At 42.4% G+C, this 14846-nt stretch overlaps 1 protein-coding gene across 1 annotated transcript in view; it reads left to right on the top strand.

Moving 5' to 3' along the window:
• Positions 1-14846, top strand: part of LOC143964428 (histidine--tRNA ligase, cytoplasmic-like) — a 192483-nt gene that overhangs the window by 165039 nt on the left and 12598 nt on the right. The window contains exons 10-11 of the mRNA XM_077474147.1: positions 3932-4059; positions 6235-6468. Coding sequence (XP_077330273.1) covers positions 3932-4059; positions 6235-6468 — 362 coding nt within the window. The remainder of the gene's footprint in view (positions 1-3931; positions 4060-6234; positions 6469-14846) is intronic.

Here is a 14846-nt window from a genome sequence, read left to right as displayed (position 1 = left end):
GTACTTAAAGAGAAATTTCACCCCCTGGTTAATTTTAGTATTAACCTCTTCTTACCTAGTATGCTGGGGTTTGGGGAAAAAAACATACACCCAGAAAATACCGGCGCCGTCATTTGGGAAAAGCCGTAGCACTGCTTAGTCTGCCATTTTCTTTGGGATGTCATCAGTTGACTGGCTAGCTCTCTTAGGTTCTAGTAGCTAGCCACTTAATGGCACTGCACAGTGCATGCAACATGGTTTATGCAGAGCCTCAAAACCTCCTGGAGTCTGTGATGTGGGCATCCAAGGAGTTTTTGCCTGGAGGGGGGGCATCATTCTGATGTAGACCAGAAAGGCAAAAGCACTGGCTTTTTTATATATACCGTATTTATCGGCGTATAACATGGGCCAGCGTATAACACGCACCCCAAGTTTAGGAGGGAATTTTAAGGAATAAAACTTTTAGGAGGGAAGTTTAAGGAAAAAAAACTTACATTTAAATGCCCATCAATGCAGCCTTGTCAGTGTAATTTGCAGCCTTGCATTGCAGCCTTGTCAGTGTCGTTGCAGGCTTGCTGGTGCCACCGAGATACAGAGCGGATGTCCTGTGTACCTCGGCGGCGCTCGGTAGCTCTCAGACGTTCTCGTTGGCTTTTGGATATTTTAGGCCGCATTCGGCCATTCTCTGCCTGCTTTCGGCCATTCTCCGAAAGCCGCTGAGTACGTCCGAAAATAGCTGAAAGCCACAGAGAATTCACATTTGGTGGAGGATCGACGTTTAACATGCACCCACGATTTTCCCCTGATTGTAAGGGGAAAAAAGTGTGTGTTATACGCCGATAAATACGGTATATATTATACTTTTTTTTTTTTTTATATATATTTTCTGAAGAGGGGGAGGAGGAGCTCGATGAACGAACAATAAATAAGGGAGTAAAGTTCCACTTTAAAGAGGATCTGAAGGGCAAACTACTAATCACCACTATTGCCTGTGGTCTCCTTGCAGCTGATCTCTCCCCATTACTAACGCACCATTCCTTGTTCAGCATTATGTTTCTGCATGGAGACAGCTACCTTTGTAGAAACAGCAATTTGCTTCCTCATTTAAGAGCCTCCAGCACAGGAACACAATGAGCAGATAGTATTGACATCACCAAATCCACTGAGCCCGACAGTCACAGCCAGCAATGCCTGAGATCTTACACTGCAGATATACAGCTATGAGGATGTACAGTGGTGTGAAAAAGTGTTTGCCCCCTTCCTCATTTCCTGTTCCTTTGCATGTTTGTCACACTTAAGTGTTTCGGAACATCAAACCAATTTAAACAATAGTCAAGGACAACACAAGTTAACACAAAATGCAATTTGTAAATTAAGGTGTTTATTATTAAAGGTGAAAAAAAATCCAAACCATCATGGCCCTGTGTGAAAAAGTGATTGCCCCCTAAACCTAATAACTGGTTGGGCCACCCTTAGCAGCAACAACTGCAACCAAGCGTTTGCGATAACGTGCAATGAGGCTTTTACAGCGTCCTGGAGGAATTTTGGCCCACTCATCTTTGCAGAATTGTCCTAATTCAGTTACATTAGGGGGTTTTCGAGCATGAACGGCCTTTTTAAGGTCATACCACAACATCTCAATAGGATTCAGGTCAGGACTTTGGCTAGGCCACTCCAAAGTCTTCATTTTGTTTTTCTTCAGCCATTCGGTGGTGGACTTGCTGGTGTGTTTAGGATCATTGTCCTGCTGCAGAACCCAAGTTCGTTTCAGCTTGAGTACACAAACAGATGGTCGGACATTCTCCTTCAGGATCTCTTGGTAGACAGCAGAATTCATAGTTCCTTTTATCACGGCAAGTCTTCCAGGTCCTGAAGCAGCAAAACAGCCCCAGACCATCACACTACCACCACCATATTTTACTGTTGGTATAATGTTCTTTTTATGAAATGCAGTGTTCCTTCTACGCCAGATATACTTGGACACACACCTTCCAAAGAGTTCCACTTTTGTCTCATCGGTCCACAGAATGTTGTCCCAAAAGTCTTGGGGATCCTCAAGATGTGTTGTGGAGAAATTGAGACGAGCTTTGATGTTCTTTTTGCTCAGCAGTGGTTTTCTCCTTGGAACTCTGCCATGCAGGCCATTTTTGCCCAGTCTTTTCCTGATGGTGGAGGCATGAACGCTGACCTTAACTGAGGCAAGTGAGGCCTGCAGTTCCTTGGACGTTGTTGTGGGGTCTTTTGTGACCTCTTGGATGAGTCGTCGCTGCGCTCTTGGGGTAATTTTGGGCGGCCGGCCACTCCTGGGAAGGTTCACCACTGTTCCATGTCTTCGCCATTTGTGGTAAATGGCTCTCACTGTGGTTCGCTGGATTCCCAAAGCTTTGGAAATGGCTTTATAACCCTTTCCAGACTGATAGATCTCAATTACTTTCTTTCTCAATTGTTCCTGAATTTCTTTGGGTCTCGGCATGATGTGTAGCTTTTAAGGATCTTCTGGTGGACCTTACTGTGTCAAGCAGCTCCTATTTAAGTGATGCCTTGATTGTGAACAGGTGTGGCAATAATCAGGCCTGGGTGTGGCTAGAGAAATTGAACTCAGGTGTGGACAACCACAGTTATAGTATGTTTTAACAAGGGGGGGGCAATCACTTTTTCACACAGGGCCATGATGGTTCTGATTTTTTTTCACCTTTAATAATAAACACCTTCATTTACAAATTGCATTTTGTGTTTACTTGTGTTGTCCTTGACTATTGTTTAAATTGGTTTGATGTTCCGAAACACTTAAGTGTGACAAACATGCAAAGGAACAGGAAATGAGGAAGGGGGCAAACACTTTTTCACACCACTGTATACACAGGAGTGCCTAGGCAGCCACACGATTCTAGGAATCTCAGTGCTATTATACAGAAAGGATTCCAGACAAAAGGATGCATCAGGATACTGCTTGGAATAATAAACATGTCTAGATATTCTTTATAAAATAAAAAATTCACACTTTTTTTGCATTCAGGTCCATTTGGCACCAGAATTCCACAATGTTGTACTGGTGCTTACACAACACAGTGTCTTGCCATTGCTTTCCTCTGAAATTATTGAGCGGCATGCCTGTGCCAGCACAACACACATGGTTTGTGAAGATTTTAGCTGCACAGTACATAGTGGGCAACACTACTAAAGATCTCCAGGCAACACTGTTAGCCCTTGTACACACGGTCAGACATTCTGACGGATTTTGTCCGAAAGTGGTGTTGCATACACACGGTCAGACAAAGTTGTCGGAAAATCAGTTCGGTTGAAACGTGATGACGTTCATGCCTTGCGACTGGACTACGTTGCGGCTAGTAGCCAATAGCTTTGGTGTCGTAATTTGATCTGAGCACGCGAGGCACTTTGTCCGATCGGAATTCTCTACAAACGATCGGACTTTGTCCAATCTGATCATGTTGTCGGAAAATTTTATAGCCCAGCTCTAAAACTTTGTCGGTCAGATATTCAGACGGAAACAGTCTGATGGAGCCCACACACGGTCGGATTATCCGACAACACGGTCGGATCGGACATTTTCCTTCAGAATATCCGACCGTGTGTACAAGGGCTTATAAGAAATGTTATTATATGCTTCAACTTCTGTATGATATACTGAAAGTGTTCTTAGCCTTTCAAAGAAAACGAGTCCATATTGTCGACAGCAGCCAGTCAAATCCATGTTGTCGTTTTCCCCTGCTAGCTTGAAACTGAATGAAGTATATGTGGCTGCATTGTACAACAATTCTTTACTCAGCTGGAAGGAACATCTCTCATGCCCTGTCAATTATTTTTGTCTGTGGTGTGCATTGTATGTGACTAGCTTTGCTTCCACCAGTTTGTCACGTTTGATAATACAATAAGCGTTTCATTTTTGCTTACTTTTATGAGTATTACATCTTCAGATGGTTTCCACCTTCAGGTGATCTGTCCCTGATACAGCAACTAAGTGAAAACCCTCTGGTGTCACAGAACATGCTGGCTATGGAAGCTTTGAATGACTTGAAATTGCTGCAAAGATACCTGGAAATCTTTGGAGTGACAGACAAGGTTTGTACCCAAGGTACTTTTTCTTGAATTTAAAGATGCACACACATTTTATATGTAAAAAATAAAAAACAAAAAATACATTACTTGCAGCTTTATATAGAGAAGAACTGTACTGAGATCATCTTAATATATATTATCTTATCAGTGTGCATTAATGTATTAAAAACCCTGCTTTGTTGTATACTTTGCAATCATATATGTACATTAGAAGCAGCAATGTTTCATGACATACACAGGCACTGTTTCCTGCTTAAAGAATGATAACAATGATTGTGCCTTGATCTTTTGTTCCACTTCATATTTACTTAAAAACATTACATTCTCAGCAGATACACAATTCTGCTAGCAGGCAGGTTTTTAAAGGAAAAGTCCAGCCTGAGCTCGTTTGGCTGGGCTTCTCCTATGGGTCACAGGAGTGCAATTCATTTTGCACTCCTGTTATTCGTTTTCAGCACAGAGCGGTCTGAAGTCCGCTCTCTGCTGACGTCACTGAAATCAGTCCAGGAACTGCGTCATCATGACAACAAAGTCTGGATCCACCAGGTGCCTGGACTGATGCCTGTCTCGGCCTCTCAGCGTGCCGCTAAGAGACTGAGATGGCCAATCCTGCCCCTCCACAGCTCAGCGCGCCAATGAGTGTGGAGGAGCAGAGAGAAGAGCTGCTGATTGACAGTCAGCAGCTCTCCACTTGGGGAGCTGAGAGAACCGAGCCAATCGGCGATGTTTGATGGCTCGGTTCTCAGTACAGAGACACCGGGGGGCAGATGCAGCATCAGTCCGATGCTGCATCCACCCAGGTAAGTATGATTGGGAAATAAAAAAACAACCTTATTTCTCTTAACTTTGCTAGAGAAAACTAACATACTGCTGTTCCTTGCAACAGAAAAACATCTATTTATGTGTCTGGCCCTACTTTGAAATTCCTCCTAACTAAAGAAAACTGACAAAGGACAAGTATTATTAGCAGCCAATGGTCATTTGGCACTAACAAAAAAGGGCTTTGTGCAATTGTCATTTACCAGTAAATTGCCCTTGTTAGGAGCAGTATTGTACTGTACTGTATGGCTTGATCTCTTTTTAAGGATAGCATCCATACCTGCTGCTTTTATTGGACCCTACCAGCATCATTCATGCCATAACAGACCTGGGTGGCCAGGAAAAGAGCCCTTATAGCCAGCATGTCAGACTCAAATCTAAAGATGGGCTGCAACGGCAGTCGCACCTTCATCTGTAGGCCATGTTTTGATATAATGATATAAATGGAAATTGCTTTTTTAATAAAAACATTTGCTTACTCAAATTCTCTTACCAGCTGCAACTTTTTTATCTTAAATTCCTGACCAACACTTATCGCTATCCACAGGGGGGACCAGCTGCTCGCAGCAACAATTAGGTTGTGAGACAGCATGCACAGTAGTTGATTCCATGCCTCTGCTGCCCTGCACATTGCAAAACCACCTTAATGCATATCTTAATGCATAGAATGAATTAAGTTAAAAAAAACCTTATTGGAAAAGATAATATAAAAAAAACCTTCTGACTTTACAATCCCTTTAAGGGAAAGGCTACAGGAAACAAATAGCAGGAGCCGGACTGTAAAGGTTTCAAGGTGGTTTTGCAATGTGCAGGACAGCAGATGCATGAAACGAACTACTGTTCGTGCTGTCCACAACCTATTTGTTGCTGCCAGCAGCTGGCCCAGTGGATAGTGATAAGTGGTGGTCGGACATGGCAGATGGTTGGCAGGTACTACACAGAAGGCACCTCCTTTGCAGCTTACTGAAGTTTCTATTTGCCTGAAAAAAATGCCAGCAGGGAGATTCCCATCAGGCCACAGGGACAGCAATGCATGAAGTATGGTGTCCGTAACCTCACTTCAGAGTCATAGGAAGATATGGATGAACCAGGATGGCTTCTTTAAAACCCAACTGAAGTCACAAAAATAAATATTCAGTCAATTAGACATTGTATTAGTAACCGTCATTCAGTAACCACAATTCAGTTTGCCTTTTTTTGTTTGTTTGTTTTGTTTTTGTTTTTTAAGCAATATTTACAGGTACAGTAAGTAGATGCAGTTAAGAATTTCACCTTTAAATAAATGTTTAATAAAGACCGAGTACTTGCCGTTCGTTCGGTTTTCCATGTGTCTCCTAATAATATCTTTTTTCCCCTTAGATTGTTTTTGACATCAGTTTGGCCCGTGGGTTAGATTATTACACCGGAGTAATATACGAAGCCGTGCTGCTCAGTGATAAAACATCACAGAATCAAGCAATTGGCAGCGTGGCAGCTGGGGGTCGTTATGATGAACTGGTGGGCAAGTTTGATGCTAAAGGCAGAAAAGTACCATGCGTGGGAATCAGCATTGGCATAGAGAGGATCTTTTCCTTAGCAGAGAAAAAAGAAGAGGTATAAAAACAAACTGTAGGAAATATATTGTGCTTTATGCCAGTTTTTTTTTTTATTTGTTTTTTTTTTCTGTTCAAAGTTTTATAAAGATTTTTGCATGAAATCATGACAAAGGTAACAGTACGTATTTAGTAAAAGCAAATCTACTGTGCACTGCAAGTGCACTTGGAAGTGCAGTCACTGTAGATCCGAGGTGGACATGCAAGGAAAATAAAAAACAGCATTTTAGCTTGTATATGATTGGATGATAAAATCAGCAGAGCTTCCCCTCATTTCAGATCTTTCCCCTCGTTATACAGTGTAAGTCATCCTGTGTAGGCTCAGTGTTGGGGAAGAGAGTTAAGCTTGCCATAGGTGAAGCGAATTTCTTTCCTGCAACTCCATTCCCCCATCCATAGAGTCAGTGTTGATGGGGAAATCCCTCCCATGGAGCCATTGTATTCTCCTGGCGGGGAGAGCTGTCCCTGCTAGGATAAAATGGCGATTACTGCTAGCGGCTATAATAGCCATTAGTAATAATCGCATGTAAAATCTGACAGGCTGGTTGTACCCAAGTTGATCGGTCAATCAATTTGGGTACATTCTGCCTTCCCATACATGGTTTGAATCAGCACAAAAGGGGGGGGGGGGGGGTTCTCTCAGGCCTAGATCATCTCCTTAAAGTGGAAATTCACCCTAATGCTAAAATCTCTAAATCTATTAGCATCAACAATCTAAGACTAACATATCTAGCCTTGTAAAGCAGAAATTGCTATACATACCTTTTATGAAGCCACTTCAATCCGGTCTCCAGCGGTGGAAGCTCTGCAGAAGAGACAGTCGGGAACAGCTGGGAAGTGACATCACCCATAGACTTACTATGCGGCTTTTGTTGTCGGCTGCCTCCTCTGCAACCACCTCCACAGAGAAGCCACCGCTGACTGCTCAGTGTGGAACCTGACTGGAGCAGTGTCAGAAAAGGTATGTATAGTGATTTCTTCTTTACAGGGCTATATAGATTAGTGTTAGATTGTTAATGCCAGTAGATTTAGAGATTTTTGTATTATGCTGTGTACACATAATCGGATTTTCCGACAACAAATGTTCAATGTGAGCTTGTTGTCGGAAATTCCAACCATGTGTAGGCTCCATCGGAAATTTTTTGTCGGCATTTCCGACAACAAAAATTTGAGAGCTGGATCTCAAATTTTCCCGACAACAAAATCCGTTGTCGGAAATTCCGAGCGTGTGCACACAATTCCGACGCACAAAATTCCACGAATGCTCTGAATCGACTACGAGACTGAAGCGCTCGGTCTGGTAAAACTAACGTTCGTAATGAAGATAGCACATTCGTTGCGCTGCACATTTTGTAGTCTTTCAATGCAGCGCATTCTCTTCTTCTTTATAATGCTAGAATAATGAAGTTATTTTGCAGCTGATATTCACACAGAGTTCTGGCAAACTGATTTCTTTATTATGTCTTGTGATCTCATGAATTTTTGTTTATAGTAATCTCCTTTTTTTTTTTTAAATAGAGACCTTTTTTTTAGATCTCCATAATTTTATTTTTTTTTCGTTTTGTGTGTCAAGTTACTACAACGCCATTATTATCTTGTATTTTTTAACCTCAAAGAGATTTGTTGGTGTCCCTTGTTAATTTGACCTTGTATTTTTGAAATGTACCTGCCTACTCAAAACAAACTGTCTTTTTTTAATTAAAACACATAGCCAATAATTTAAGAAAAAATATATACATTTATTATGGGTCCTAACAAAATAAAGATGAAGGCAATGCTGGATAAACTGGTGAAATTAGCGAAGCCTTTGTACTCCAGGGCACACCAACTATTTGATAGGCAAAATTGGGAGACTGCGGAGTCCATTTAATAGGGAGCTGTGGTCTTACAACAGCCTGCATCTTTTGCCAGACCAGACCGAACCCAGGCCATCGATCTCTTGTCTTTCTGCCACGCTTGCTTCCAGGCTGTGGCTCTTTTGTTGGAGTTGTGGCAGGAGGAGGATGGTCCAACTCACACAGGTGGGTTTTGCTTGTGCTTTTGCCCCTCAACCCCTTGTTTAGGGCCATATATATCAGTTTCTCACAAAAGCGTTGGCCCACCTCCATTTCCTGCATTTTGTTGGCAGCCATGCAGGCATAGCCCTCCAGAAGACTGGTGGGGGTTCTAAAGGCCGCAGAAGCCTAATGAATTAACCCAAGTGCTGACTCCTCCATGCTCCTCCCCTTCCTGGGCCTTTTTTCTCCTCCTGGCTGCCACTTTCTCCCACCACCTCCTGGCTGCCACTTTTCCTGCCACCTCCTGCCTGCCACTTTCTACAGCCTCCTGCTGGCTGAGGATTTCCTGTGTATGAAAAAGGGACATAGTTTTTGTTTATTGTTCATCAATCGCACACAATTTTGATAAATATGTTGAACAATGCTATACATAACTCAAGCTTGGCTCCTCCACATCTTCTTCCTGGGTGGGAAGGCCCAGGTTCGACGTCGGAAGCCTCAGCTGGGATGGAAAGAAGGGTTGAGAGGGATGGTCTGATTTCAGTCTGGTCTGACAGAAATCGCAGTCTGTCGTAGTACCATAACCTGGGTACATAAATGTCATCTGCTGCTGCTCCTTATCTCTGGGAATCCTGGACCTTCTTGCGCACCCTATTATATGTGCTCCTCATGCCACCAGTTTTGCACTTCAAATAGTGATGTCTGCCGTGGGGATCTGCGGCTTCACAAATTCTATCAATTTATCCAGCGCTGCCTTCCTCTTTAGTCAATCTGTATAAAAGAGATGTTTTGTCTGCCACAGACAGGGGTGCTCTCTGTACAAATCAATGAATTGGGGGAGGAAATCATGATCATTGAATCGATCCATTTTCTCTGCAAGACACAACACAAGACAAACCCTAATGTCAGGCTAAACTCACATAATCTTGTTCCAATATAGGCTTCATTCTCTAACCGTATAGTCCACTGATGCCCCAAGTTAAAATTGTACTTTCTTTACAACGATCTGCGCTTTCACTACTCTGTCCTCCGATATGCTATCTGCCATCACGGTAAGCGCAACCCCTTCCTCGCAACTTAAGTAGCTGAGAGGAAGGGGTTGTGCCCCGAAACACGTCCATTGATCCCTCATGATGGGAGCTAGCACATGTTGACCTTAGGCATGGGATCAGGAGGGAAATCCCCATTTTGACTTTCAATTTGTGTGCATCTTCAAAATTTGTCTTTCACAGGGGTGACATCACCCCATCTGATGAAGGCAATATCAACACAGTTTGAACATACTAATGTCTGATATTGCCTTCAATTTATTAAAGTTGAACTTTGTAAGTTCCTGAGTTGTGTATTGTTTTATGTTTTGAAAAACATGCCTGTTTACCACAAAAAAGGATATTTCAACTGTCCCCAAAAAAAAAAAAAATTATATATATATATATATATATATATATATATATATATATATATATTCCAAAAAATATGTTGGTTTGTTCAAAAACCTTCTTCTAAACACACATGTGAATGTGCACAGAGTAAAAAAAAATTCTACTCAACAATGTGTGGCTTTCAATGCTCAATAGCAGTTTTTTGCTTAAGTTGGACAATGGGGGTTATTTACTAAAGGAAAATCCACTTTGAACTACAAGTGCACTTTCAGTGAAGTTTCAGCGCACTTTCAAGTGCACTTGTAGTGCAAAGTGGATTTTCCATTAGTAAATAGCACCTACAGTGTTTTATAATTTGCATCAATCAGGCCATTATCGTCACTCCAAAAAAAATAATTCATGAATAATTATGAATATTATTATCATTAATACATTACATACATTAATACATACATTAATAACAAAAATAAGGTGTGTGTAGCAAAAGCACAACATAAATAATAGTTAGCTGAAGAAGAAAGAAATTACGTTGGAACTATTGAAGAAAATGGCCAAAAAAAAGCCCATTGGAGAACCTAGGAGACAGCTAAAAGAAACACAAGCAGTGAATCAAAGGAAATAGTTTTCATTTTTAAATACAAATATATTTGAAAAATACATTTATTTAAATACATATAATGTGATGTTAAAGGATAAAACTTAACCTAATCTAGTCCTTCTGCAGGACCTGAATGATGGCAGAACAGGTCTCTGAAATAATGATCCCCAGAGCCTGGGGGAGATGCCTGTCGAGAACTTGATGTCCTGCAGACTTCTCCCCATTGCCAAGTACCACAAGATGGCGACAAGCCACTGCTAGGGAGTGATGGCTTGCCGCATGCAGGTGTCCTGCTTGGTAATATAAGGGGACAACAAAGCCAACAGATGGTGAAAAATGGGGTCCGTCATCCTGAGATAATTCCTGAAATCATCAGGATTATTCTCACGGATCTCCCGCAACAAAGGCATATGAGAGATTTGGTCACGCTGGAGCAACCAATTCTTCGTCCATGGACTCCTGCTCGCCCTGTTCATGAACTGGACTTTGATCAAAGTAAGAACCCCAACACCAAGCCCCTGCACAGCACAAATTGTACGATGAGTACGTACACGCAACATGGCTTCAAAATGGTCAGCTGGTCAGAATGAACTAATAGAACGCACTGAAAATCAGAAACGAGCAGACCGGAACGCACTGAAAATCAAATGGGTAATGTAAAAATACGCACTGACAACCAGATGCGAAATAACTATATCCATTGAAGAACAGATACGAACCCACAAGCACAAACTGAAGAGCAGTAACGAATTGAAAAGCACGATGCTGAAAATCGCAAATCGGCTCTCACCAAACTACTAAAAACATGAGATTAGAAGAAGGAGCCCAAAGGGTGGCGCACTGGCTATTGAACTTCTTCTTCATAGTGCCATCATACTTGTTGTACGTCAGCACGTTCTTGACGATCGGAATTTCCAAAAACATTTGTTGCGATCATGTGTATGCAAGACAAGCTTGAGCCAACATCCATTGGAAAAGAATCCCAGGATTTCGTTGTCGGATTGTCCGATCGTGTGTACGCATTAGGGTGAACTTCTACTTTAAGGAAAAGAGGAACAATTTATTAAAACATGTGGCGTCTAGTTGTTGGAATAAGCATGCTTACATATTAGTCATAAGCAGAGCAGTCTTTATTATTGACTGGACCCTGGGGAAAAAAATTCTTGGGCCCAGTGGCAGTGGAGGGGGGGTGGGATTAGTTAGGAGGCAGTACACTGTGGAAAATTCTGAATCATGTAGAGCAAAGCTGGAAATCTTTTCTATGTATATAGTGGGGGATTCTACACTGACCACCAATGTAATGGGTAATTTACAATGACCATCAACGTGAGAGGGAATTTGCACTGACCACCATGTAACAGGGTATTTTAATGTATAGAGAGATTTCTACACTGACACCAATGTAATAGGAGAATTTACACCAATCACCAGTGTAAGGGGGAATTCATACTGACAACTGATTTGTACTGACCACCAATGTAAGGTGACACTTCTACACCGACCACCAGTGTAAGGGTAATTCTGCACTTACCACCAATGTAAAGGTAAATGTACACTGATCACCAATGTAATGAAGAATTTACACTGACAACCTGACATGTAATGGGGGATTTTACATCAACAACCAAAAAAGGGGGATTTCTACACTGGCCACCAATATAAGAAGGGATTTACACTCACCATCAATTTAAAGGGGGCTTCTAAATTGACCACCAATGTAAGGGAGGATTTGAAACTGACCACAAATGCAAGTTTGGATTTTTTCAACGATTACTACTATAAAGGGGAGTTTCTACACTGACCACTAATGTAATGGGGATTTACACTGACCACTAATGTAATAGGAGCATTCACACTAACCACTAATGTAAGGAGGGATTTACACTGACCACCAATGTAAGGGGGACCTTCACACTGGCCACTAGTGTGAATGAAAGGATTCTACACCAAGCCCCAATGTAATGAGAAGATTTACACTGACCACCAATGTAACTGAGACATTTAACCTGCGTTCACATTTGTGTGTGTTGGGAACGCATCCAAAATTTCTTTCCTGACACCACAGAAACGTGCTGCCCTTCAGCAGATACACAGCAGTGCCGTCAATTGTTAATGACACCCTCACATATTGGCTGAGATGTGCGTATTCACATGCACCAAAATTCACGTTGCTGTGGCACCATGTTGTTTTGAAAAAGGGTTCCACCTCCAATTTGCTTACCTTTGCATAACAGGCTGATGTTATGCTTATTGAGCACAGTTGTAGGCAAGACTTTCCAGCATGCTCCTTTACCTCCCTAGTGGGCAGCATTCAGCAAAAGTGATGGTGAATATAACCTCAGGGGGACATGATATACATATGAATCCCGCCTCTATTTACATATCAGTGTCACGGTCCGTGGCTATTTAAATGTCAATTCTGACTCAATTTACATATCAATGCCGGTTATTTACATGTAAACACAGGGTCTACAGGTGAGCCATCTGTACATGGCAATAGAGCAGAGCTGGGCAGCATTAGTGCAGCACTTCTCACTGAGATATCGAGACACAACACAGGACTAAAACTTCAAGGGGCAAGGGAATTTAAACTGGGATAGTTGGCAAATATGAGGCAGCTGCTTTGGGCACCACAACAATGATCGGGCCAAGGGCAGCTGCCCCTTTTGCCTTGCCTTAAAAATGTCCCTGGTCATGAGAAGGTTGCATTGTTCTGAGTATCAAAATAGTAGCCGTGGGTACCAGCTAGGGTTCCACAGATACTAGTATCGGTGCTGATAACAAGAAAGTACTTGTCATTTAGCGGCTCATTCCTTTTCCGAATGAACAGAGTCAGTGATCACTGCCTCTGTCCATTCATCATAACTGAAACACCTGTATTTACGATGCTTCAGTTTATGAATGGAGAGGAGCCTCTGTCTCCTGTTCATTTATTTTCAGTGCAGCTGAGGCTGAAAAGAAAGGGACTGAGGAATCTGTGTCCTCAGTCCCTTTCCCTTCCTCAAAAGGGAGATATCAGGGGTCTGTTTAGACCCCTGATATCTCACCAAAGCCCCTCCCCTCCCAACAGGGCTAAAAAAAGTGGTATCGGTGCAACCCTAGTACCAGCTGAGTTGTAATTTTTCATCTTGGTCCTAAAGTGAATTAATTAGGTCCTTTGTGCTGTAGCACTACACCAATTCCGTATAGTAGGGATGTGCGACTGTTTGCAAAACTCAGGTGATCAGGTGTATACAGGTCCTTCTCAAAAAATTAGCATATTGTGATAAAGTTCATTATTTTCTGTAATGTACTGATAAACATTAGACTTTCATATATTTTAGATTCATTACACACAACTGAAGTAGTTCAGGCCTTTTCTTGTTTTAATATTGATGATTTTGGCATACAGCTCATGAAAACCCAAAAATCCTTTCTCAAAAAATTTGCATATTTCATCCGACCAATAAAAGAAAAGTGTTTTTAATACAAAAAAAGTCAACCTTCAAATAATTATGTTCAGTTATGCACTCAATACTTGGTCGGGAATCCTTTTGCAGAAATGACTGCTTCAATGCGGCGTGGCATGGAGACAACCAGCCTGTGGCACTGCTGAGGTGTTATGGAGGCCCAGGATGCTTCGATAGCGGCCTTAAGCTCATCCAGAGTGTTGGGTCTTGCGTCTCTCAACTTTCTCTTCCCAATATCCCACAGATTCTCTATGGGGTTCAGGTCAGGAGAGTTGGCAGGCCAATTGAGCACAGTAATACCATGGTCAGTAAACCATTTACCAGTGGTTTTGGCACTGTGAGCAGGTGCCAGGTCGTGCTGAAAAATGAAATCTTCATCTCCATAAAGCTTTTCAGCAGATGGAAGCATGAAGTGCTCCAAAATCTCCTGATAGCTAGCTGCATTGACCCTGCCCTTGATAAAACACAGAGGACCAACACCAGCAGCTGACATAGCACCCCAGACCATCACTGACTGTGGGTACTTGACACTGGACCTCAGGCATTTTGGCATTTCCCTCTCCCCAGTCTTCCTCCAGACTCTGGCACCTTGATTTCCGAATGACATGCAAAATTTGCTTTCATCCGAAAAAAGTACTTTGGACCACTGAGCAACAGTCCAGTGCTGCTTCTCTGTAGCCCAGGTCAGGCGCTTCTGCCGCTGTTTCTGGTTCAAAAGTGGCTTGACCTGGGGAATGCGGCACCTGTAGCCCATTTCCTGCACACGCCTGTTCACGGTGGCTCTGGATGTTTCTACTCCAGACTCAGTCCACTGCTTCCGCAGGTCCTCCAAGGTCTGGAATCGGTCCTTCTCCACAATCTTCTTCAGGGTCCGGTGACCTCTTCTCGTTGTGCAGCGTTTTCTGCCACACTTTTTCCTTCCCACAGACTTCCCACTGAGGTGCCTTGATACA

The sequence above is a fragment of the Lithobates pipiens genome, unplaced genomic scaffold (assembly GCF_037356315.1).
Source record: "Lithobates pipiens isolate NorthernLeopardFrog02 unplaced genomic scaffold, aLitPip1_a1.2 Scaffold_8, whole genome shotgun sequence".
Taxonomy (NCBI): Eukaryota; Metazoa; Chordata; class Amphibia; order Anura; family Ranidae; genus Lithobates; species Lithobates pipiens.
The sequence above is the reverse complement of the archived record's forward strand: the minus strand, read 5'-3'. Positions and strand labels throughout refer to the sequence as shown.